Genomic DNA, 25,214 nt, shown 5'->3' with positions numbered 1-25,214 from the left:
CCCAGCACCATTAGGTTTAGTGCAGGTGCTTACAGGAAGGAAGGAAAGAAAGGAAGGAAGGAAGGAAGGAAGGAAGGAAGGAAGGAAGGAAGGAAGGAAGGAAGGAAGGAAAGAAAGAAAGGAAGGAAGGAAGGAAGGAAGGAAGGAAGGAAAGGAAGGAAGGAAGGAAGGAAGGAAGGAAGGAAGGAAAGGAAGGAAAGAAAGAAAGAAAGAAAGAAAGAAAGAAAGAAAGAAAGAAAGAAAGAAAGAAAGAAAGAAAGAAAGAAGAAAGATGGTTCCCGTGCTTTTCTGGGGGCCATCACTTCAAAAATGGCTGCATTCAAAAAAAAAAAAAACAAGTTACAGAAACATTTGTTTTGTTCCCCAAAACAATCATGTAGATTTAACCCAAAGGTGCTTTTTCCAAAAGGCAACTGGACTTTCTTGTTTGTTTCCCCCTTGAAAACATTTTGCTTCTCATCCAAGAAGCTTCTTCCATTCTCAAGGAAAACCCCCCCAGAACGTCCACTTACCTTTTAGAAAAAAATACCTTTGGGACAACCACGACACAAATGATTGAGAATCTCTACAGACACACAGATTTAAATTTAGCATGCGTGCAAAATAACTGTGTCTGTGCCCAGATCCCTTTTCATATGACGGAACCTGGGGGCAAAATGCCCACTGGCATCCTGTAATTTGGGAGACTCTCAAGAGGGGGCAGCACCAGCTGGGTGTTTTCTGAGCTCGGAAGCTAAGTAGGGCCTAACGTGGTTCATACTTGGATGGGACCACCGGGGAATCCCAATCTGGAGACTAGGCCGGGCACCCGAAAACCATCCCAGAAAGCTGAAACTACGCAGATGCATCCATGAGTCATCAGGAGTTGAGCTCCTTGGAAATTTGACTTCACTTGAACTGGCAGCAGGTGAAAGGTGTGCCATGAACGAGCCTTGACAGGAGGAGGAAGAGGAAGGGTGTGGTTGCCTTGGCTGAACGTGCCAACGAGAGAGAAAGGGACCTGGGTCTCTCCATCCCTCTTGCCATTCAACCAACAGGCTGCGATTGAATCAAACGTTCAACGGATTGGAAAGCACGGCTAACTCGGCCCAGGTTACGAACCAGTATTGAGGAGCTCAGAACCGGTACGAACAGGCTGGGCAGGGTCAAATCAGAACAACAGAGTTGGAAGGGAACTTGGAGGTCTTCTAGTCCAACCCCCTGCTCTAGCAGGAAACCCTATACCATTTCAGACAAGCGGTTAACCATCAGTCAACCACTATCGCTGGATGCAGGTCTTCACACAAGCATAAAATCTAGCACCAGCACCTGCTTTCTATTCTTCCCAAAGCCCAGGCAAGCAGCTGGTCCTCAAGAACCCCTTGAAATTTCTACAGCGAGGGGGGAAGTAAAGCGGGGCACTTACTGGAGCCCCAGTTTTCTTTTCAGCCCTGCTGGCTCGCTGGGGCCTCTCTGGGAAGCAGCTCCAAGCAAAGGGAGCCTCTTTCCATGTTAGCTCCACCCGGGGGGGCCGAGATGGAGCAGGCAAGCCCCCCCACCTTAGGGACGGGGAAACCAAGGCAGAGGCTGCTTCATCCGCTGCGACGGTGCCCAAGCTGAGGATTATAAATTGGAGCTATCACAGATTTGCATATCGGAATTTTAAAGCAGTCTGGACCCTTCCAGCGAGCAAGGTCAAACGGAAGATTAAAAAGGGAAGGAAAAAAAATCCCGTCCCTCTCCTTCCCCTCGACTCTCGCATTGTGCTTGGCACAGCGGGCAGTGGCGGCACAGCCCTCGCCCGGCCCTCTCCGCTCCCCCCGGGTCTGTGTTGCAGCTGTTGGGGCTGGAGAGGGACGTCTGCATCGGGGAACAAGGGGATGCGGCCCCCATGAATGGCAGGTGGCTTCAGAGTGAGGCTCTCCTGTCCCGCCTCTGCCAACTCAGGAGAGTGACTCAAAGCCTCACGGTGGTTCCCGAAGTGCTTTTGGGTTGGCCGCCAATGAGCTGCTCTTTAGAGATAGACTGAATGAAGGCTACTGCTAAGCTTGTAAGCCGCCCTGAGTCTTCGGAGAAGGGCGGGATATAAATGGAATTAAAATAAAATAAATAAATAAAATCTGATGACCTGGCTGGTTTATGTGCCGTTTTTGGACTTGCTTTATATCCAGCTGTTTCTCTGCAGACACGAGGCAGTTCTCAGAGAAGATCCTCGTCTTTTCGTCCTAGCAGCTGCAGCAACAGAATATTTGTGATTGGCCAGATAGGAGCATCTGGAGATGGACCTGAACGCAGAGCCCAACCACCATGACAAAGGGGTCTGAATTGCCTAGGGCAGTCCTCAGCCTCAAGCCATCGGTGGCACCTTTCCCGGGACAAAGGGGAGCCACAGCTGGCACCCCAAAGTAGTCTCAAGAACTTGGTGCATAAGATGCTGCCAAGCTGGAGCTGCACCAGCCTGGCACCCTTGGTCCCTCAGGGCTCTCCAGAGGCTGCAGAGGCATCTCCCCACAGCTGCCGACTCTGCCCTGAGGGAGGCTCTGCCAACTTGGGCAAGGACAGTGAGGCTAGGAAGGAAGGAAGGAAGGAAGGAAGGAAGGGGGAGGGAGATTAGAAAAAGGGAGGGAGGGAGGGGGAGGGAAGGAAGGGAGGGAGGGAGGGAGATGAGAAAAAAGAAGGGAGGGAGAGGGAGGGAGGGAAGGAAGGAAAGTACGAAGGAAGGAAGGTTTGGAATGGCCCAAACTTCCTAGTTTCAGGAACAGAAGCCCAACTCCCAGCTGCCCTGCCTGCTCTCCGTGTCTCCAAGCCTTTCCTGCCTGCCAGAGCCGACACACGGCGGATCCTGCCAGATAAAGAAGAAAGTCTACTGACAGTCTCCTCTGTCCCCCTCTTCCTTCCCTCTTTCTGCCATTCTCCTCCCGATAAGTGCGCTGCCTGCACGGGGACTGATAGAAGGCCTATCGTGGCGGTTAGCGCAGAAAGGAAGGGCTCTATCACCCCCGAATCGCCGGACCGAGATCGACTCCCAGCCACACAGAAATTAATATCACTCCAATTACCGCACTGGAGATGGGCTGGACGGAGCGATAATAAAATCTCTTTTACAGGCGGAAGGCAAAGAGCCAAACGGGGTTCGGGGTGCCTTTCCTAGGCCTGCTTTCCGCCTCAGGGAAGGACGGGGCTCTGAACGTAACCGGCGTCCTTGTCTCTTACTAACTCGGGCCTTTTGGGGTCCCAGAGGAGAAATCATCCTCTGGCACATTTCCAGCCGAGGTGGCACCATTTATGCCAGTCTTTCTCCACGGGGGAAACTTTAAGATGTGTGGATTTCAGCTCTGCTTCTACGTGGAAACCACTTTGGATTTTTTTTGCTTGAGACCAAAAGAAGCGCTGCACTAGTTTTGTGACCGTTACAATTGCTTCTGATGACAGAAACACGGCGTATTAGTGAACTTCAGATCAAAAGGTGAAGGTATTTTATATTTGTAACTGTATCAAAGAAAGATGCGAGTTGCTTTTTTTGTTTTCCCCCCTCTTCCTTCACCCCTTGCACTCTGCCCCCCCCCCCGTGTTTTTCCCCAGTTTCCTTCGTCTTCTTTTTTACTTTATTCTTGGTAGAAATTTAATAAAGCATAATTAAAAGACGCGTGGACTTCCAACTCCCAGAATTTGCCAGCCTGCAGCACGTTGAGCCTCCATCTCTGACTTTGCAAGCCCTTTCCACTCATTCTTCCTTGTTTCTCCCAGGTGGCGCTTGGCCCTGGGGGAAAAGCCAGGGATTTCCCCTCTGGCCGGATAGTTTCCACTTGTGTCATTCCCAGTGAAGGCAAGAGTCCTCAACTGAGCATCCAGTCAACGGGGAAGACTCGACAAACTGTTGGTTAAAGAATAAACCCCCCGGGGGCCAGGAGTGCCGACTGCTGCCTTCCAGGACGCTTACAATGGGGTGGGAAGGACGTCCTGCATGTGGGCCAAGGACCATGCCTGCCAGCGACCATCAGGGGCCCAGCAGGCTTGGCTCCCACAGGGCAAAGGTCAGGGATGGGAGAGAGCAGATAACCAAGGAGAAGGGGTGGACCTTCTGCAGATCTATTTCCGGCCAACACATCCAGGAAGAGCCAAGGATATCAGCCTGGCTGCGAACACACGTTTCCCTTCCTGGACTAGGAGCCAGATGTGGGGAGGGGAGTTGGAGAAGAAAGAAAAGGGGAACGCAGAGGAATGCTGGGAGAAAAGCTATTCCAAAACAGCTGGGGAAAGAGTGGAAAAAGGCCTTCAGGCCATGGAAGGAGTCTCCATGCCAACTCCAGGTTGGGTGTGTTTCCAAACTGACCTGGGTGAAGGAGGAGCAAGGGGGGGGGGGTCTCCTTAGTAACTCTCCCTTCCTTTCAAGAAACAAAACCCATGAGAACAACAGATGGAGGCATTCAAGCTCTAAGAGCAGAAACTGGAGCAGACTTGGCTTTTTCAAGGAGAACCTTTTCTCAATGTTGGCTTCATTTTGTATATAAGGCCTGAAAACAATTTTAGGTGAGCATAATTTTTTTAACCAGTCATGAAAGAAGAACTACACATGGATGTGGGTACAAATGCACACATGTTCATCCATGCAAATGATATGATTTGAGAAGTTCAAAGATGTTGTAAGGCTATTCTTTGGTTGCTTGGCCTAGCTCATCTTGCAAAGTTATTGTTAAGGTAAAATAGAACCATTTTCCAAGCATTTTTCTCTCAGCTGCTTGGAAAAAGATGGAGGAATACACAAGGATGTGCCTTTAACTGTGTGGGAAAGTGTTGGTGACTTGGCCCACATGATGTCCTGACATTTTCACAGCCTGGCTCAATATAGGTTGAGCATCCACAAACAAGTCAAAGGGTGTGTCAGGATCCTTTTGTGGACCAAGGACCACATTTGACCTTTGGGTGGTACATTAAGAGATGCTCTCCAACAAGCAGGCCTTGCCAAGGACCTTTTGCCTACAAGTTGGGTGCTGTGTGATGACAGAAGCCAATGGACGACCAGATCCCTGGTCCCTTCCACTCCCTTTGGTCTACTCTGCAGGCAGCCTTAATCGTCAGACTTTGGTTGAGCTTGGGATCTCCTGCCATAGACACGCACACACACTTTCACAAGGCACAGGAGCTGCTCCAAGCTACTTCACTTCCATCCAAGCTCCCGTGCCCATTACCCCAGCTGGAGCTACTGAGTATCTCACATATATCTGAACTTCTGTTTTTACACTTCCTTACTGTTCTGTTAACAGATGGGAGACTGGCACGCCCAACCGTTTCCCTGCGTACCGTGTCAGCTTACAGTTTAAAGTCCAAACCAAACGCCAGAAGCAGGATCCGGCTTCCCTAAACCTCTGAACTAGGATCTTCCACGATAGCCACAGCTCCCAAACTAGCTTGAGCTTGGAAGCTTTTTGTGCCTCCAGTTACAGAAAACAAGTCGTCACGATCAGTGATGTGGGAGAAAGCAATCCGATGGGGAACTTCCTCCCCTAACTCTCCCATTCTGGTCTGTTGATCTTAAAAGGGACCCCTCCCTTCAGAGCTGTCCCAAACAAGTGGACAGAGGTTTTTAAAGATCAGTTTTGGAAGATAATTCATAGGCCAAAGCTTGGTGTTGTATAAGGTTTCACAGCTGGGTAGAACCAAGCTGGATCTGGCACGCAGCTTCCATGCTCCCCGCCATGCTGCATGCCGAGAACCGTGTGCTTTTGAGATAGCGAAGAGAGGAGATTTACCTGGCCCCATCCACAGATCGGTCTCTGGCATTTGTGTCTTATCTGACTCTTCTAGATTCTCCTCTTTGGACTCGGCCCCTGAAATCAGAAGAGGAAACATCACAATCACATTTCAAAACCCACAAAGAAGATACAATCAGTGGTTAGGGCAGGAGATTCCTGCTCAGCTGTTCGCCTTGGCTTCATCTCAACCAGAGTGCCCGTGACGGCTGAGAGGTGGGCCCCAGGAAGCAAAGCCTTAGATATTGTCCAGACGAGACACAGGAACATCTCCCATTAGGGTCCCTCCTTAGTCTTCCCATGGCTCCCTCTACCTTTTTCTTCTTCCTGCAGGCAACGATTTAAGGAAGTAGAACTAAAGGAGCTAAGAAAAATAAGGCTGGTTTTCCCAAACAACAGGTGAGATTTCCAACCTAGATATCACTTCTTAGAAGAGGACTGTACATCAGGCAGGACCGGAACCTTAGAATGGGGGCCACACTTTCGAAAAAAGCTTTATAAAGAAAAGGAAGCTATATGTAACTTTTTTCCCCTCGCTCATCTGCTCTCCGAGTGACTTCTCCATCTAATAAACCCTCATCTATCCACTGTGATTTGATGCAGTCCACCTCCCGGGCTAGGACTCTGGTGTTGAGAAGAACTGGGCCATCTGATGTTTAAGGACCCACAGAAAAAAGATTGATGTGAAACTATTTATGTCTTTCTTCATTTCTTTGGCAGTGATTTTTATCACTGTCCGCTGCCTGGGGTTCTTATGGAATTGGGTGGCCTCATAAACTTAATACATAACGAATATACCCTCAGCAAATATTTGGCTTTGATTCAGGAAAGAACCTGCAGCCAAACAAACATACAAACAAGAGGCCTCGGAAGGGAGACGACCGGCTGCCAAGACAGGAACAGGGTGAGAAAAATCCTTGACGCCCATATTATGATTATTTATTATGCCAATTCAAAGCCCCCACAAGAAGGAGCAGGCTTTTCCCTTTCAGGAAAGATGCCAAAGGAAAGGGGGGTGGGGGGGCTGGGGGGAGGAAAACAAAAGGCACTGAACTTTCATGAAGCCCCTTAAGACAGAAGGCATGAAAGGACATTGGGGTTCTGGGGATCACCCCTAAAATGGTGGGAATCCAAAAGGAACCACAGATTTGAAGCCCCATTTGTTTCATGCTCAGCTACTGCTCTCATTCAGGGCATGAGCCTCACTTAGTAACAGAAACGCTGGGCTCCATTGCTGCTGTTAAGTCAAGGACGACCTGTATTTTGTGGCCTCCTAAGAACATTTTGGGTTGCACCTGATGACCCAAAACCACAATTTCAAAAAAAGAAACCCTTGTTTTGGTTTCTGCATTTACTTGGACAACAAACAAGATGAAGGAGGAGTTGTGTCCTTGTTATGCTTTTCCTCTGGCTTGCAAATAACAAGCTTATCAAGCCTACTTTGAGGGCCACCAAGTCCTACAGCCACAGCAGAGGTCATATCCTTCCCTTTCGTGGATGGCTAATAATACTTCAAAACAGCGATGACCACGATAAGACGAAACAACGGACTGACAAACAAATTTGGGGAGGACTCTTAGAAATCAACCATCATGCAAGCTTCCCTAGCAGTTAAAGGATTATCTCCAAAACAACTGCAGTGCTAAAATAGCAGGAGGATCAACCGAAACTTCCCAAAATAGGATTTGAAGCTGTTAGATATGAAGGAAGGATTTTCTCCAGAGAACAAATTGCCAGAAACGATGGAAGGAGCTGACGAATGGCCACATGGAAGTCCATTCCCACTTGTCTCTCTCTCTCACACATATACACCAGCACAGGATCTGTGATACTACCCGCTCCCCATGCACACATATCTCAGTGGACACAAGCGAAGAACTGGTTGAGCAGAATCAGCTGTGACTTCCAGGTTGTCTAGCTAGAATTCTCAACTCAGCTCCTGGTCTCAAAGCTATTGAGCGGGGGTCTCCAGCCTTCGCAACTTTTAAGACTTGTGGACTTCAACTTCCAGAATTCACCAGGCTGGCTGGGGAATTCTGGAAGTCCAAAGTCTTAAAGCTGCCAAGGCTGGAGACCCCCGCTCAATAGCTTTGAGACCAGGAGCAAGAGAGCGTCAACTGTTAAACCTAGGGAGGACGGGAGCTGGGGTTGCCCCCAACCCAGGCCCACCCTCGGCTGGTTGACCCTAAGGAGAAGCCCCTTCCTGGCCAGTTTTACCTGGGCTGCCCTCAGAACAACCGAGAACCATTATTCTCACCATTACCTGCCATTTGAGAAGCAGGCGATAAATTTGCAGAAGAGGGTATGAAAGATTAGTGGGCACAGGGCATGTTTCCTTTCGAAGGCGTGTTCCAATCCACAGGCCCCATAAACAGCACCCAGCGGGCTGGGTCTGCCTGCGTGCGTGACGTCAACGGGCACGGGCCATTATTATTAATACAGGTGACGAGGGTGGGGAGGCAATGATTAATATCAAATCAATCGGCGGGTATAAAAGTCCCATTATTCGGGGCTATAAATCAAAGTGGCTGGCATATTGATTGTTATCCATCCCGCTGAAAGCTTCTTGCTATGCACCACGGGAGCAACAGTTATTGCAGCCGGCCCGTTATCACGCACTATCGCCTCCTTTTATCACGGCGCTAGTGCCAGGTGCGCCGCTCAGTCGGGAAGGAGATTTCTCTGTGGCTGCCCTCTTTTCTCAGCACCCCCCCCGCCAGAGGCATTTGAAGAGAGCTTCAACATCCGATAACCCCCCCCTTTCCTTCTGCAGACCAGCTTGGTGGATCGAAGTCTGCCACTAAGCAAGACCCTTGGCCTCCCAGCCCCAAAGCCCATGCCCACTTGCCCAAATACCCACCCGCTTCGACCGCTGGGCGAAGGACAATAAGTGATGCATGCTCGCTCATGATTTCTGCGTGCAATGCACACGACTCCCACGGTCCGGCCACATGCATGCGTGGCCCCACACGTAGGAGAGGGAGGACTCTTGGACTAATCAAAAGATCACCATGATTAGGAGCGTGACCGTCTTGCAACGCAAACGTGGGTGGGGGGGAGAGAGTTCCAGAGATTATTGTCCTGCTGCCGAGCAGGACAAGAAATCCATAGTCCTTGAGTTACAGCTACAATTTCTGTTGCTAAGCAAGATGTTGTTAAGTGAGTTTTGCCCCATCTTACGACCTACTTGCCAGAGTTGTTAATTGCGGGCAAGTGGAAATTTTGAGCAGAGGAGCAGGAAAGTCCGAGGTCAGCGCAGGCCATCTTTCCAGGAGGAGCCACAGCAGACACCGGCTCTTTGTTACAGAAGGGCAGGGCCCGATTGCAATTGGAGCCGGAGCTGAGGCCTGGCAAGCGCAGCTGCGGTGCCACCAATCCTGGGCAGCCGTTGGCAGCCGTTGCCCCCTCCTCCCCCTGGCGAGGAGGTCATAGTTCAGGAAACCCAGGATCCCCAGGGCGGCTCCTCTACCAGAAGGAGTGACCGTCCCTCTTTTCGGAACGGAGGCCGCCCATCTGGAGCCTTTCTGGGGAAACACCTTTTGTGCTCAAAATATTTTGGGGGGGGGGAAGGGCAGATGGCAGACGTAGAAGAGCACTTCAGGTGCTTATAACCTGTAGTTTAGCCACCGTTCAAAGCTACAGCGGCACAGAAAACAAGTGATTTATGACCGCTTTTTACACTTAACAACCGTTGCGGCATCCCGATGATCACGTGATCCAAATTCGGACGCTCGGCAACTGACTTGTATTTATGACGGTTGCAGCGTCCCGGGGTCAGGTAATCCCCTTTTGTGACCTTCCAACAAGCAAAGTCAATGGGGAAGCTGGATTCGCTTAACAACCATCTGACTAACTTAACAAGAGCAGTGATTCGCTTAACAACTGAGGCGAAGAAGTTTGTAAAATGGGGCAAAACTCGTTTAAGAATTGTCTCACTTAGTGGAAACTTTGGGGTCAATTGTGGTCGTAAGTCCCATATTCAAGGATGCTCTTGGGCATGAATAAACTGCCACCCCTCCCCTCCCCTGCCCGGCAAGCCAACCGAGGCACTCACTCTCACTGCCCGGGGACCCGGCAGAGTCGCCCTCCAAGGAGCCTTCATGATCCGAAGCGCTTCCTTCCTTCTCGGACAGGCAGTCGTCTTCCAGAGGGCCCCCGGCTCCTTCGTCCATCTCTCCCAAGGCGCCTGCAGGAGCAACGGAAAGGCTGGAGTTAGCTTAGGGGCCGATCCCGCCTCGTTCAAGCCCCAGCAGGGCCGGCTGGGGAATTCTGGGAGTTGGAGTCCACAGGTCGTGAGAGTTGCCAAGGTTGGGCACCCCGGATCTAAAGGCAGCCTTGCGAGACTCCTACACTATCTTGGCATCACGCCCGTTCCAAGGGGGCGTCATCAGCACAACGGTGCCAAAATGTAGGACCCAGAGCCACAGCTTAAACCCACATCAAAAGGGAACGGAGGCACACAAGTTGTGGTCACAGCAGTAGAAGACTTGGTAAAAAAAAGTACTCAAGAGACAGGGAGCATTATGCCGAAACATACATGACGGTGAAGACTACTGACGTGTTCGGTTTCTTTACAGATTCCTTGCTTCTGATATGGCCAATTGGGAAGACTGACACCCCCATCCACCCACACACTCTTTGCAACGGGGGCTGCAAGGGCAAGACAAGGAAGCAACATGGGGCACCACAATGATCCCAAGGGCAGGGTGCTATTGAAGAAGGCCTCCAGATAGACCTCATAATGGACCAGGCTTCATAGTTCAGGAGAAGGCTCAGATGCCCGATCTAGAACCTTAAAGGACTGGAACTCATAATCAGAAGAAAAACATTTTTCAATCCTCCACAGGTCTATAGACAATGCTGGCACTCAGGGGGCCACAATTCCAAGGACAGGGAACATGGATCTTCTCAAGGCCTCCAAGCTTTTCCAGCATCAGGGCGTCCCAACTGAGATTGTCTCTGATCTGAAGAGTCCAAAACCAGCTATGCTAGCAGTTATGGCCAGACTGAGCCAGGTTCGCTGGGGAGATGCCGGTCCAGGGGCCGTGGGGGTCTCTAACCTCTGCCCTCCGGCTACCTCTATCTGTCCCCCCATCCCTGGGGAAGGGGAGTGGGCAAGAGAAAAAATAGGGAAGGACCGAGCGGGTTAACTTTATCAGAACCAGGAGCGTGAAGGCGTGAAAGAAAAAATTAGCCTAACGAATTTACAGTGAGAGAAACGATTTGTTAGCTCGCGATTGTTTCTGAATATTATCAGAGCTTTTTTAATTGTGCTGGAACAGAAATTAGTAGCATTAGAATAAATTGCCTTTTCTTCTCTGGCAGCCTCTTTATTCACGCTCATTGTTGTCTGCTTTGTATAGATTATGGGGCCTTTGTTCTCGTGGAGTAAATATACATGCCTGAAGTCTCAGAGAGTGGCTGAGGTCTGGAAAAAGGCACGGGGGAGGGGGGGTTTCTCTCTGCTTCTGGGGAGGGGATTTCTGTTTTCCTTGTGGGGGGGACGAGGGGCAGGTGGTATCCTTACAGGGTTCAGGACCTTCTCTTTTCAAGAAAGAGGATGGGCTGATTAGAAGTGGAGCAAAACATCTCCACCAGGCATCTTCGCTGCCCAACATAGAACCCCGTTTGGTGTATGTTGCAGTGTTCAACCCTACTTTGATTTTTTAAAACAAGTTTATTGCTCTTTTGGCCATGAAGGAAGCCTAGGAAATACACTACAAACACTCGGGATGCAGAAAGATTCAGCAAAAGGTCCAGAAGTTGGCTAAGGGGTGGCCTGAAAAACTGCCCAAGTCCAAGGGTTGACATCTCCATTTGCTTCTGAAGGGAAAAACTGAGGTCTCACCACTTCTGGGGGGGGGGGCTGGACCTGCCCATCGCCTTCTGCCAGGATACAGTTAGAGATCTGTGATTTATGGCCAAGCCTGATAAGTTAACTCCACCAACTGTGGCTTATCCAGAAAACCACAACTTCACATAACGCCTAACCCCTTTGAGGCTTATGAGCTATAATTTATGACTTAAAAACTGTTGCTACATAATCAGGGAATCTCTTGGGGAGCCTGATACAACTCAACCAAGAACCCTGGCAGGTTGGCAGAACCCACATAAAACATTTGCAACTCTTTTCCTTGGGGAAAAGCACAAAGCTATTATTCCGGAGGTCTCCTCTGCGTTCATCTGCACCCAGAGACTCTGCCACCACCACCACCCCCAGCTTCCCTAGACGAAGCTGGCTCTCTTCCTTTGGAAGAGGGGAAGGCAGGCAAAAGGGAGAGAAGAGGGGAGGAGTGTGGAAGAGGTGCAAGGGAGGAAGGAGGGAGGGAGCCACGTTGGGCATCTTGTCTGCGGGATTGCTCGGAGCCTAGAGGAGTTATCACTTCATGCAGACTCCCTCCGTCAGCCTGATCTGTCTATTCTTCATTAAGCAAATACGCTGAAATGGAAATGAAAACATAATAGCTATTTGATTTTGGGCGAGATATTTTGCATATTGGCTCAGTGCTGATAGTGGAATTTCATCAACTCCCTTTTTTCATGCTTTAAAACTGAATTACTAAAGGCTGGCTTTACGGGGAGGGAAGGGGCGGCGAGACGCACTCACTTCCCAGATTCTCCTGCTCAGACGATGAAACTGGGGTTCCTTCCCTTCCCCCACCTTCTGCTCTTCCCCCCCCAAACGCACGTTTCTTTTTTTAAAATTGCAGCCATTGTAAGGGAGAACTGGGGCAAATCTGAGATGATGGGGCCAAGTTACCCCAGCAGATGCTCACTGGCTTTCTGCCCCTTCCATTAACTCTGTGGGGAGTGGGGAAGAGATGGGAGGAGAGGGAATATGTCTGTATGCAGAGGGAGGAGAAGCCCAGCCTTTGCAAAATCCCCAAATGACTGTGCCGTGGGGTAGAACATCTGTCCTGGATGAAGAATATGTGCCATGTATCTGCAAAGATTCCTGGGCAGGAGAGATGAGTCCCACAAGCTATTAGGATGAATCCGATGGATCTGGGACAAGGCGATTCCCTTTAATTTCTGGTCAGAGCAGCTGGACCCACCACCTGGCCAACTCTGGCTGATTTCAACAGTTAATCAGGGTCAAACCTGGCTAGTTCTTAAAAGATAATTAGAAAGCCACTTTTGCAAAACTTCCCAGAACCTCAAGAAGACTTTGTGTGCTACCTCTTCTGGAGTCCTTGGTGCTCTCTGAGCTTGGTGGTTTTCTTGCGGACATTTTATTACCAAACTAGGAAACAACATCAGTGCCACCTATTCTTTATCACCATCTCCCTTGTTGAAGGAGATGGAAATCAGTGGTGGAGAGCAGAAACTTTAAAACTGTTTTGGGACAGAACAACGAACTCTGCTTGCTTACTGCTATTGGCCTTCCTTGTGCCACATCTGATTCCTCACCTCTGGTGCGCCTGCCCTGTTTTCCAGCCAATTCCCCTATTGAAAGGAAAACACTGTTGCTGGGAATGGGGACCCACTGCCCACGTCCATCCTCTGGTCACCCCGGTCTGTTCTGATCAGTGTTCCCTTCGGTGTGACTCAGCTGAGCAGCTCTAGAGTCTTGGATGAGAAAATAAAACTTTTCAACCCTTTCAGCCAAAACTGAGAATTCAGGTTATTTAGCTTGTACGTATCTTTTTGTTGGTGTGTTTGGCTGAGTGTTTACCTTAAATCCTACATAACGTAAAGAAGGTATCTTAAAATGTAGCAAAAACTTTGGAATTCGGAGGATTCAAGAGTTATGGAAAATCTGGTTTCCCCGGGTAGGAAACAAGCAAGATGGGGCTAATTGCAAATTCAGGAAGTGAGATACACACTCTGTTCATCAAGAGACTCTCCCGAACACACCTCCTCAGGTGAAAACACAAAGAAATACATTTTACCGAGAATCCTATGCGCCTTTTTCTCTATCCTTTCCGACGTCCAGACAGGGCTTCGTTTTACTCTTTGTTCACACATCTGTCCCCCAATAAAGGGAAATGAGGCTCTGCCTCCTTCCTAAGACCTGGCAAGCCAACTCAGCCTTCCTTCCAGCTCCTTTCTAAACCTTCACAAAGGCCAGTTCGAATGACCAATCTCCCCTTTTTGTCCAAAAGGTACCGCCAACCAAGCGTGCGACACACTAAAAAAGGTGTGGTTGTCAACCCAAGACAGCCAAGGTAATTCCCTTGAAAACAGGCATTTTGAGGACTTGCATTTGCATCCCTATTTAGCTCCTCAGCTCCTAATTGCAAAGAAATGGCTGGCTTGTGGGTGGCCCTGCTATGGGACGACAGTGAGAGAAGAAACACGGCCTCGTGGGGGCGAGCTGGCTCTTAAGAATGCCAGCCGAGTGGGGAAGAAAGGGGCTTTATTGGGATTTGGGGGGCACCCTGTGTGTCAAATCTTGGCTTTGTCTTTTTTTTAAAATGAGGGGGTCAAGAGACACCAGGTACTGTCCGGGAGGTACATTTCTGCCGATATTGCCTTTCCTTTCTTTTCAACAATGAAACAATAATTAAAGATTTTCTTCAGCTCAGGGTGCCAACTGAAGTCAAACTATGGGTTTAAGGCAGCTCTTTCTCTCTCCTGTAAACGTAGCCGGGCATTTTGTTTAAAATAAGGTACTGCTCTTGCGCCAAGAACAGCATTCCAGGAAACCTGTTCTGTTCCAGACGTGTCGGACTACACACCTCAACATCCTGTGCCTGTAGCTGGAAAGGATTCCACTCTCCACCCCATTCTTCCTTGCCTGGGCCTTCAGGTGCCCCACCTCCCTCAGGTGCCCCCCCCACCTCAGTGGGTCTCTGGACCTAGCAGGAGCCAGGAGTCAGCTCCAAGTCCTTCCTCTCTGAAAAACCATCAAGGGCTGCCCCACAAAAGGTGGGACAGGGCAGACAGGACCACTGACGGTGTCACCTGGTTAAGTAATGATGAATGAACTGAATGAAAAAACCCCCAAGCTCAGAGGGCACCAAAGACCCCCACAGTTCAACTTTGAGTTCCAAATATTCCCTTCTGTCTCCTCCAGGACGTTGGAGGGGGTAGACGTTCACCCCAATTCTCTATTGGGAGTTTAATTAGTCAGTCATTTCATTCACACCAAACTTCTCTTGTTGCCTGAACAATAAACCTTTCTTGATCTTTGTCAGGATTCTGACAATCTTTCTCATTTATCCAGTAAGTTTTTTTTAAAAAAAATCTATCTGGAGAGAGAGGGAGGGAGGAGGATTTTTTTCCAGGCTGCCCAGAGAAAGACCCTGACAGTCCCAAACCAAGTCTGCAGACAAGAACTCGCTGATAAGACGCGGTGATAAGAACTAGAAAATAGCAACAGATTCAAACTTTCCCACCAGCTTGGAGATCAGGGGAGGCAGCCACTCCATGCCAAAGCTGACAGCTCCCCTTCCCCCTCCCCATCTAGGAGATGGGGGGGGGAAACGGTATGTTTCTGGGACTTCAGAGCACCTGTTTTTTGGGGGGAGCTTTGTTGGGGTGAGAAAAGCCTTTGGTTTTGCAAAGTCCTCTGGTGGGAAACATTAGGCTGAAGGATCTACTCCGAACCTGCAAAGGCTTCAACATGAAAATCGGATTCTCTCTGGAAGGGAACATGGAGATCACAAGCAGAGCCGGGCTGTGATAGCCAAGATGTACCCTCCCCTAAGAGATAAAGCCAAGTCTCGGGGAGAAGTCTTGCTCCCAGCAGTTATCCGAGGTCATTCCCACCAGACAAAGATTCTTCAGTTGATGGGATGGCTTAGCAGACTTTAGATCAGTGTTTCTCAGCCTTGGGAATTTTAGGATGAGTGGGCTTCAACTCCTAGGATTCTGCTGGCTGGAGAATTCTGGGAGTTGAAGTCCACACATCTCAAAGTTGCCAAGGCTGAGAAATATTGCTTTAGACGGAGGAGAAAAGAGAGAAAAGGATTTGGGAATCTCTCACCCTCCCTCCAGCAGAGTTGCCTTAAATATCCATTCACATCACCCCAAGCCAGAGCTGCTATTCGTAATTCTCATCCAATTAGCAAACAAAAATAAGGGCAATCTGTAGCATAGAAATACAGGTTTGAAGTTCAGCCTTGCAACTTCGGAGAGGGCACTCCTTCCCAAGGCTATGATGAGGAGAAAACAGGAGAAACTTTGGCCACTACCAATACAAACTTGTAAGATGGCGGGATAGAAACATGACCCACCACCATCACCACGACTTCAGATTGGGTTTTCCCTTCCCCTTTGAAAGACATCAGGCCACTGACCTTCCCTCGATCAGGTGGGCCATCACCTCAACATCTCCTGTATCTGCCCCACTTGGCTTGGACCAGCTTTCAGCAAAGCTCAGAATTCCCCCACATGACCAATATTATCTTACGGTGGCTTAACATGAAATGAAAGACGGAGACAGAATACATGCTCCCTTGTTCTGTAGTAGATAAGTTTTAATCTGCCTCTGTCCTAAGGTGTGGTTGTTGTATAAACAGTACAAGTGGAGCTCTTCCCTGCTAGGATAAGAAGTTTAGCAAACTCTTCAGAGCAGAATTCTTGCTGGGCTGTACAAGCATAGCCTAGAAGTTTTGGGTCAACCAGTCAATCAGGGAAATGGGCTGGCTAATGTGTTCTCTTGTTCTGGAGACATTAATTCATTTTCTTTATCTTTTCAGAAATGAGAAAGAACTTCCAAATGATCCAGTCCCCCCAATCCAAATAAGAAGTATAGTCCTAAATGGCTTAATTTTGCTGGATAGATTACTTGACTTGTAGAGTGTTGAAAGAAATTGCAAGTTTACTGCAACTCTGCTCAACAAGTACCTGGAGCTCCTAGCTTTCTCTGAATAAATTGTGAGTGCTTCAGTTGACAGTGCCTTCACTTATGCTTAGTCTTCATGCAAGTGCCACTACCAAATAATCCAGGAATATTTAAGGAGTATTTCTCAAAACTGATTTAAGGTAGTGTCCCTCAACCTTGCCCACCTTACAATGTGTGGAATTCAACTCCCAGGATTCCCAAGCCAGAATTGTGGGAGTTGAAGTCCACTCATCTTAGAGTGGCCAAGATTGAGATATGTTGGTTTAAGGTACTATCCAAACCAACTGAGAGTTATACAACAATCCCTGGACTGTCCTTCTGAACTGTAAAAGGAAGAACAAGAAGCCACTTCGGAAGAAAACTACACAGTGGGTGGCATTTCTGAGAGCCTGGTATTGGGCAGAGAACTGTTTTTTACACAGAAGATCAATTCTCAGTATATCTAAGCACAGTGGAAAAATCTGGCTCCTTCCAGGAGACTAGATGGACCAACTTCTCGCTCCTGAGAAGGCATATTGAGGGTTTTCTATCTTGAAACTAAATCAATTTATTAAATTAGGGTTAGCAGGGGGGTTGGGAGACAGTGGGTTGCACACACTTGTGTACTACTTGTTGACAGCAAAGAAACAACACACGTTTTTGAATGAGAATGTGACTAGAGATGAGTTGATCAAAGGTAGCCACAAAGTGGAAGATACACCACGAGCAGGACACTGGTGTTCCACGTTTGACCAAAAACTGTTCAGTTCACAAAACATTAAGACACATTGTTGGGTTCTCAGGCTCAAGGCCTCGTTGATCAAGAGGTTGTCCATGATTCCACAGGCTGCTCCTTTGCTGGATGAGGCCTCCTGCCACAGAAGCAGCCCAGGACCCATCAATTTAGTGCTGACAACATGCCTATCTGTGTTAAAGATGGGTAAAAGAACAGACAGCAAGGGAGACCACCAAAGGGATGTTGGGTAGATAATAAAAGCTCTCGGCCAGACACACAGCTCTGATAAGAGGCCACAGGATGCCAACTTTGTTAAGGATCAGAAATCTACTGCCCACAGTGGGTTTTCCTTTCCCTCTGGAGGCAGCGAGACTGTTAAGGCTGGTGGGGGGTGGGTGAGGAGCAAGACCCATTTCTCACCCTTGAAGGCTATTAATATAGCCTTTCTCAAGAGGGGAGGGGGAGGGCATCCTGGCTGGGAATTCCAGGAGTGGCTCAGAAGCGGGATGAGAAATTAGGACTCCCCAGTGAAACGGTTAGCCATAGATCCTGGCAACTCAAAGGATCCTCTTGACCTGATGCACAATGGATTTGTAGAATTGAGACTGGCCGCCATTTCTAACACCAAGACCACCTGGCAAGATGCCAGCAGGAAGAGAGGCATGAAGTTTTAGAAAGGTCAACGCACACGGGGTAAATTTTAGATGATAAGGAGGAGGAGGAGGAGGAGCAGTAAGGCCACACCTAGAATACCTGCAATCCAGTTTTGGGCACATTACAAAAGAGACGTTGAGACCTTGGGAAAAGTGCGAAGAAAAGCAAGAAAGAGGATTAAAGGCCTGGAGACTAAAACATAAGAAGAACGGTTGCAGGATTTGCGTTTGGCTCGTTTAGAGGAAAAGAAGGACTAGCGGGGACATGACAGCAGCCTTCCAATATTTGAGGGGCTGCCACAATGAAGAGGGGGTCAACTTATTTTCCAGAGCACCAGACAAGAAACAATAGATGGAAACTAATCAAGGAGAGAAGCAAGCTGGAATTAAGGAGAAACTTCCTCACAGTGAGAACAATTAACCAGCGGAACAGAAGTTGCCTCCAGAAATTGTGGGTGCTCCATCACTGGAGGCTTTTAAGAGGAGACTGGAGAGCCCCCCACCCCTTCCAATCATGATCACACCAGCATTGGCACCAAGCATTTTGGCTTGTTCCAAGCCCTCCTGTCCCTCTCCAAACCCTTGAAAACGTTTCCCAAGATAAATATGCTCCTATCGGTCTGGTGTGAGCAACTGATAATGCACGGATGACGCCCATCCCAGAAGTGAAGAGATCATTCCTCTGTCTTAACATCTACGCATTTCAATCTGCCAAGCTCGAAGACGACAAATTGGTGCTGCCACTGTGCGGGTCCCTGCAACAAAAGGACGGCCTCCCTTCCGTGCATAGTCAGAAATCAAGCGTGCCACGAACAGAAGGAAGGTGGTCTGCTTTGCAACATCCATGTCTTTCGCTGCTCTCCCCCTTCAGGGGTCTCATGTTTGGTGTCATCTCGAAAGGGGTTCAAGACCCAAACCCTGCTGACCAGCTGTTTTTCCACAACTTACAAATATTCCACCTGGTCTCGCCCTGGGTGCTTCCCTCTGCTCCCTTACAGCACTGTTTCCCCCCCCCCCCAAACAGGAATATTTCCATCCTAGCTTTGACTCCGTTTTTTCCTTAGGACCAGATGGCCTGGTTCCCACAACCCATTTAAGTGGGTCACTTCAGAGGTTAATGCATTTTGGGAACATCAAAAAGAAAAGAAAACAATGCAAATTGAGGCTAACTAATCCTTGTGGGGTGAGGGTGGCCTTCCGCCCCAGGCCGGCCCAGTGTGTTGTGTTGTGGGATTGCCAAAGCAGAGGAGTCAAGAGCGGGAGCAGCTAAAGAAGCAAAGCTCTCCGTTCTCAAACTCACGCTCAGCTGCCCGGAACCCACCTCCTCAACACAGACTGGTGTAGGGACCAAGTCATACCTGCTGCAACCTGCTAGGTAGGCCAATGGCAAAGGGGCTGGTGATGAGGTCATGAAGCCTTGCCAGTAGGCGCAAGGATTCATGGGATGCCAGACCCTTCCAGGGGAAAGGGGGTGGAGACTCAAGGAGGTCCCCAAATGACTGTTACTGATTGGGAGATCTAAACCTGGTTAATTATTGGCTGACCCAGTTCAGTGTACTAGGGATGTTGGCTTATATTTGCAATTAATAAATTGCAACCGAATAAACCACCTGCTCCTTGAAAAAAAGCCATTCCATTCCCAAACATGTGATTGGAGACGGAATTTCTTCCCATGTTATATAAATCTGGCTACAAGTTCTGATGGTTACCCAACTGAAAGCATCTCACAGAGATTAAATCAAATTCAGGGAGGACCCAACCCTCCATGGTTCTCCCAAATAACATCACTTCCTGAGCACAAAAGGATCAACTATCACTAGATTCCAGTCAGTATTTGTCATAGAACCATTATCTTCTTTTCATCAAGTGGCAGACCAAAACACTAATTATTACACTTCCGCACTTCCAAGTCCACCTTCAAACCATGTTTGGACATTGGCAAGAGTCGGCTTGCCTGAAAGTTAAAATTCGTGAATGTATAAAACATTTGCCTTTTTACATGTGTTACTCCAAAGGTGCACCATTTTTTCTTACCTAGTGAAGAACAGCCCAAGGATGTCTGCTGAAAGGCACAATCGTGGCTCAAGCATCATGTCAGCTGATGTGAATTAGGGAACTGGTGTCATCTGAATGAAGATGCTGTCACTTGCTGACCTTTTTCTAGACTCTAAGATAGGGTCACCCAACCACTTTTAAGATGGGTGGACTTCAACTCCCAGAATTCCCCCGCCAGCACAGATTAATTCTTCTCACTATCAGAAATTCCTCCTTAGTTCCTGGTTGCTTCTCTCCTTGATAGGTTTCCATCCGTTGCTTCTTGTCCTGCCTTCAGGCGCTTTGGAGAATAGGTTGACCTCCCTCTTCTCTATGACAGCCCTTCAAATACTGGGAGCTGTCATGTCACCCCTGCTCCTTCTCTTCCTTAGACCAGACATGCTTTCTTCTCTCTCTATGCCAGCAGCCTCCTCCTCCTCCTCCTCCTCCTCCTCTCTTTTCTCACCCTCCCCACAGACACGCTGCGCTGTGTCTGCTCCTTCCACAAAACCATCCCGGCTGAGACCTTCTGGGAAGCTTTGCAAAGTTGGAAAGAAGACACAGGCTTGTTGTGACTGACGACCTTCCGGCTCAAGTCTCCAAGAAAGGAGCCGGGAACCCAGGAAAATTCCCTGGAACCCACCCTCGGCTGCTCGGACAAGATGGTGGCCAAAGGTCAGGAGAAGATCTGAACCTCTGGCTGGTCCCCCTCAGCAGCCTCCCGCCCGCCCCAAAGCTCTGGGGAGAGGAAAGAGACGGGGTGGGGAGCACCGGCTGAGAAAGAGCAGCTCCCCTCCTGCTATCGGGAGATTGGTTTCAGGCAGAGCGTTTCCCTCTGCCAAGTCCACATCCTATCGGGCGACGGGTGCAGTTACTTAACATTCATCACGGATTGAACTCTGTAACGTTATCAGGGCCGAGTGTGGCGCCATCTCAGGGGCCGGCCATTCTCGGCTCTCAGATAGAACCGATAAACCACTGATAGATTACAAAAGATTGTTTCACTTCAGGGGACACGATTACTAATACTAATAGCGAGAGAGAGGGAGAAAGAGAGAGAGGGGGGGCCTTCATGGTGTCAGGCTGCTGCCGAGTGGAGAAGGGCCAGACGCAAAGAGGAGGAATAATAAGAAAGAAAACAGCAGGCCAATAGCAGGGAAGTGATTTTACGTTGCAGATGGGGCCCCGATAAGGCCCTGACAGACTTTAAGGGAGGAAAGGAGTCTAATGGAGCTATCTGCGTCTCTACGGCACATCAGATGGATCGGAAGTGACTTTTAATGCAAAGCCTGGGTGGGGGAGGGTGGGGGAAAGGAGCTTGGGAGGCTGCGATTCAGGGAGGAAGCAGAGAAGCCAGAAAGAGAGAAGAAAGTAGTCCTTTCCCTTTGAGCCCATCCTGCAAACATCAAATTAGGTATATTTTTTTTCGAGGCCAGGTCTCTCTTCCTTGGGAGGACCAACTGAGCAAAATGGATCAATGGATGGAGGAGCAGAGTTTGGATGCTCCTCAGATTATCCAACACCATCAAAGCTGGCACCAGCCCCCAGCCAGAGCATGGAACAACTCAAAGTAGTAGTGCAAGATCGGGAGACGTGGAGACAGACACCTGGCTCACAGAATTGCCAGGAGCTGGACGGGACCAAATGGATAACACCATCACCAACACTGTCCAATCTATTCCACGTGCCCTTCCCCCGCCCCCACCAAAAGCCTCCAATGCTGTGATAAAACCTTTCCGATGGCAATAACCACACACAGATCCTAGAATAACACTAGTGCCCCGGTCTCAAAGGTGCTTTTCCAAAAAGAACTGAAGAAGCTTCTTGGATGAGAAGCAAAATGTTTTCAAGGGAAAAAAAACCAAGGAAATCCAGCTGCCTTTTGAAAAAGCACCTTTGGGACAGCCATGGCCTACCTGGATGACTGAGAATCTTCATAGACACCAGTGCCCAGGGGCTGCACACACAACTCCCCCACTCAAGGGAAGTCGTTGAATTCAACTCAATTCTATATCCATAACTTGGGACATCTTCCAAGATGTTGAGAACTGCAAGCCCCCAAGGTCTGAAAGATGCCTGTTCAGACATGGCATGTGTAATCTTTCTATTTATTAATTTATATGCTGCCCATTCTCTGTTGCAGCGACTCTGGGCGGCAAATTTGCTTCAGTGGAAAAGAATGTGTTGGTGTCAGCTCTCACAGAGATTTCTTTAGGACCTCATAATGAATAGCAATGTCTCTGGTGCTTAAAAAGGTTTCTGTCTGCATCATGTTTTTGCTTTTCTCCCCTTAGTTCCAAAAATAACGGGGCGCCTTTTCTAAATAGAGAGGAGACACCTTTTTCTGGAAATGCCAGCTCCCCAATCCAGCTTTAAGAGCCCCAAACAGGCAGGTCCCATTGTTTCCCGGCTGCCAGCTGGAGGCTTCTGCATACCGCAGTTACAGAATGCAGATATGAAGCAAAGAGAATTAGGAGGAAAAACTCCGACGTTTGAGAATTCCTCAAATAAAATATGAAAAGACACTCCCGGCTACAATGATGTTGTGAGGCTGGAACGCAAGACTTGCTACTCCTAATATATTCATTTGTGGCCCTTTAATCCAGATCTTTTCTCTCCAACCCCCCAAAATACGGATGTTTTGTCCACATTAAGAGAGGTTTCCCCCCCTCCTTCCTTTCCCATGATCTGTGTGTGATGTGCCTTGTTCCCAGAGTTGTTTTGACTTCATTTGCAAAGAGGGGGTAAGAAAAAAAAATGTACAATTTTAATTTAATGGTAACATTTTATCACCAGTTCCATGAATTATCAAGGCACCGGGGTTTGTGTGTTTTCTGTTCTTGGCATTTTGGTGGAGCGAGATAAGGGTAAAAAACAACAGAGCTGCTCAGAGAGTGAAAAAAGAGAGAGAGAGATAGATAACAAAGATATCAACTCCTACACAAAACAGCCCTGGACTTATCTCTGCTTTTTATCTCAGTTCCTTTAAAAAAGAGCAGAGGGGGATTGAAGGAACAGCCGGGCTGGAATGGGGCAGCGGGTTGGAAATGAACTTTATCCTGTTCCTTCTTTAGTTAGAAAATTTAGTTAGAAAATTTGCAGATGGGAGGACCTGCTTGCAAAGGTCAGCGGGCTTAATACCTCCGGGGTTTATTTTGCTGTAGGATGAAATAAAGCCCGCGGCCCCTCAAAGGGATTATTTATGGGTTGCAAAGGCACACAGCCCTCCTGCATTGGGAAGTCAAAGGTGGAATTGCAGGTTGCCTTAAAGCATGGTATGCCAAAGACTGGCTGAAAGGCTAGATCAGGGGTCGGCAACCTTGGCTCTTTTATGACTCGTGGACTTCAACTCCCAGAATTCCTGAGCCAGCTATGCTGGCTCAGGAATTCTGGGAGTTGAAGTCCACGAGTCATAAAAGAGCCAAGGTTGCCGACCCCTGGGCTAGATAGATAGATAGATAGATAGATAGATAGATAGATAGATAGATAGATAGATAGATAGATCTTTTGGGCAGTGCTTTGCCCTCTTGACAGCTGCAAGATGGGTAGACTTCAACTCCCAGAATTCCCCTGGTGGCTGGGAATTCTGGGAGTTGAAGTCTACCCATCTTCCAGCAGTCAAGAGGGCAAAGCACTGCTCTAAAGAAACATTTCTAGATTTATTGCAAAAGGATCATCTCCCACCTCCTTAAGGGGCTCTAGGACCCAAGGAATTGCTTTTTTCCTCCCCAAAATAAGGGGTCTGCTAAGCCACTCTTTCCCACCTGAAAAATCAGGATGCCTGGGAGGTTAAAACCTTCTCCTAGTCTTGGAGGGGAAGCCTGGGGCAGGCTGCACGGAACTGTGGTTTTCTTTATTTACATATTAAGTAAGGTAGGACATGGCAGATGCCTTACTCTTAACCCGGGCTCGGCAATCGATATTCAGAGCTTCAGGACTCTCTAGGCAAGTGCAGAGGTACCCTTGCCTTCACAAGGTGCTGCAAGCATTCAAAATCAAACTCTGGGGATCTCCTCCACGCAGCCAAGATCTCAGTGCCTCTAAAAGGGCAGGGAAGGTGGGGAAAAGAGGGGAAGCTTGGAAGTGGCCGGGATTAGGGGCGTCATACTTGAGAGAAGCTATGTTTTTTTTAAATTCTCTACCTCTGCCTCTAAAGACCGATGCCCAACCTGATAGCCTTCAGAGGTTTGCTACGCTCCAATGCATTTGTAAAGCACCAAGCTGGGAGAGCTTTACTCCGACAGCTTTAGGGCAGCTTGGAAAGATTATTGACCTCTGGCCTGCTGGAGGCCTCATCCTGCACCTGCAAGACGGACCTTCTTGGGATCCAGGTCTCAGCCACAGCTCCAATGTCAGATCACTGACGTCTTTGGTCCAGGGTGCTCATTTTTGGCTTTCAGGCTGAGTTTAGCAGCCTCTAAAGAGTAAGCAACTGGGTGCATCCCAGGTCTGATTGTGGGTTTAAAGACACTTAACCTTCCTTTCTTGGAGGAGGAGGAGGAGGAGGAGGAGGAGGAGGAGGAGGAGGAGGAGGAAAACTCCCAAGCAATAGCCAAAGTATCCCATCCAGAATGCCAAATCTGTGGGTTTATGGGTAGAGGAGTCACCCTGAGTGGCTCTTTGCCCTTTGAGGTTTGATGTTTGGCTATGTCTCCGTCCTCACCAGCCAAGGATATTTCTGGATGGAGGGGAAAGTTGTTCAGTGTTCCCACCATATAGTAGAATAACAGAGTTGGAAGGGACCTTGGACGTCTTCTAGTCCAACTCCTTGCTCAAGCAGAGACCCTATACCATTTCAGACAATGTTTAGAGAAAGGAAGCAAGCCTGGATCCATCTCCTGGACGGGTCCTTTACTAGAAGATCTGGAACTGCCACATGGAAGGAAGTGAGGCTTCCTTTGCCTTCCATGGGTTGACTACTGGTGTCCAATCACAACAGGCGCTGCACTTTGTGCACTTGATGGTGCAAAACTCTGTATCTCTCAGATGCAATCCCTGCATTGCTAAACATCCATCCTTGATACACACCCACAGATCCAGACACACACACACACACACACACACCCTCCCCAGCAGAAGGGTGCCCCAAGTTCTCTCTCTCTTTCTCTTTGTAGGGTTTGCAAAATCTTGCCAGTGTCCGCAGAGCCACAACAGAGCCAAGCCTGATGCTGGTGGGAACGTGGGGCAGAGCACAAGAGGAGGGAGGGGGGCAGGCAGGGAGAGCCGAGGAAGGGACTCAAGGCTCTTCCTCCCTTCCCTTCCCCTCCCACTCCGTCCCTACCTTCTTTTTG

The 25,214-nt window shown here is 48.8% G+C and overlaps 1 protein-coding gene across 4 annotated transcripts in view; it reads right to left on the bottom strand.

The window, feature by feature from the left end:
* ZFPM1 (zinc finger protein, FOG family member 1) overlaps nt 1–25,214 on the bottom strand; it is a 66,284-nt gene that overhangs the window by 23,702 nt on the left and 17,368 nt on the right. For 3 of the 4 annotated variants that reach the window (XM_083370894.1, XM_083370897.1, XM_083370895.1), the window contains exons 2-3: nt 9,784–9,915; nt 5,730–5,807 (exon numbers count right to left, since the gene is read on the bottom strand). In XM_083370894.1, the coding sequence (XP_083227020.1) occupies nt 5,730–5,807; nt 9,784–9,915 (210 nt within the window). Of the gene's footprint in view, nt 1–5,729; nt 5,808–9,783; nt 9,916–19,923; nt 20,019–25,214 lie in introns of those variants that run through there. The other variant, XM_083370896.1, reaches the window with a different exon arrangement.

This window comes from Vipera ursinii, assembly GCF_947247035.1.
Source record: "Vipera ursinii genome assembly, chromosome: 10".
Lineage (NCBI taxonomy): Eukaryota > Metazoa > Chordata > Lepidosauria > Squamata > Viperidae > Vipera > Vipera ursinii.
This window is presented reverse-complemented; position numbering and strand designations above follow the sequence as displayed.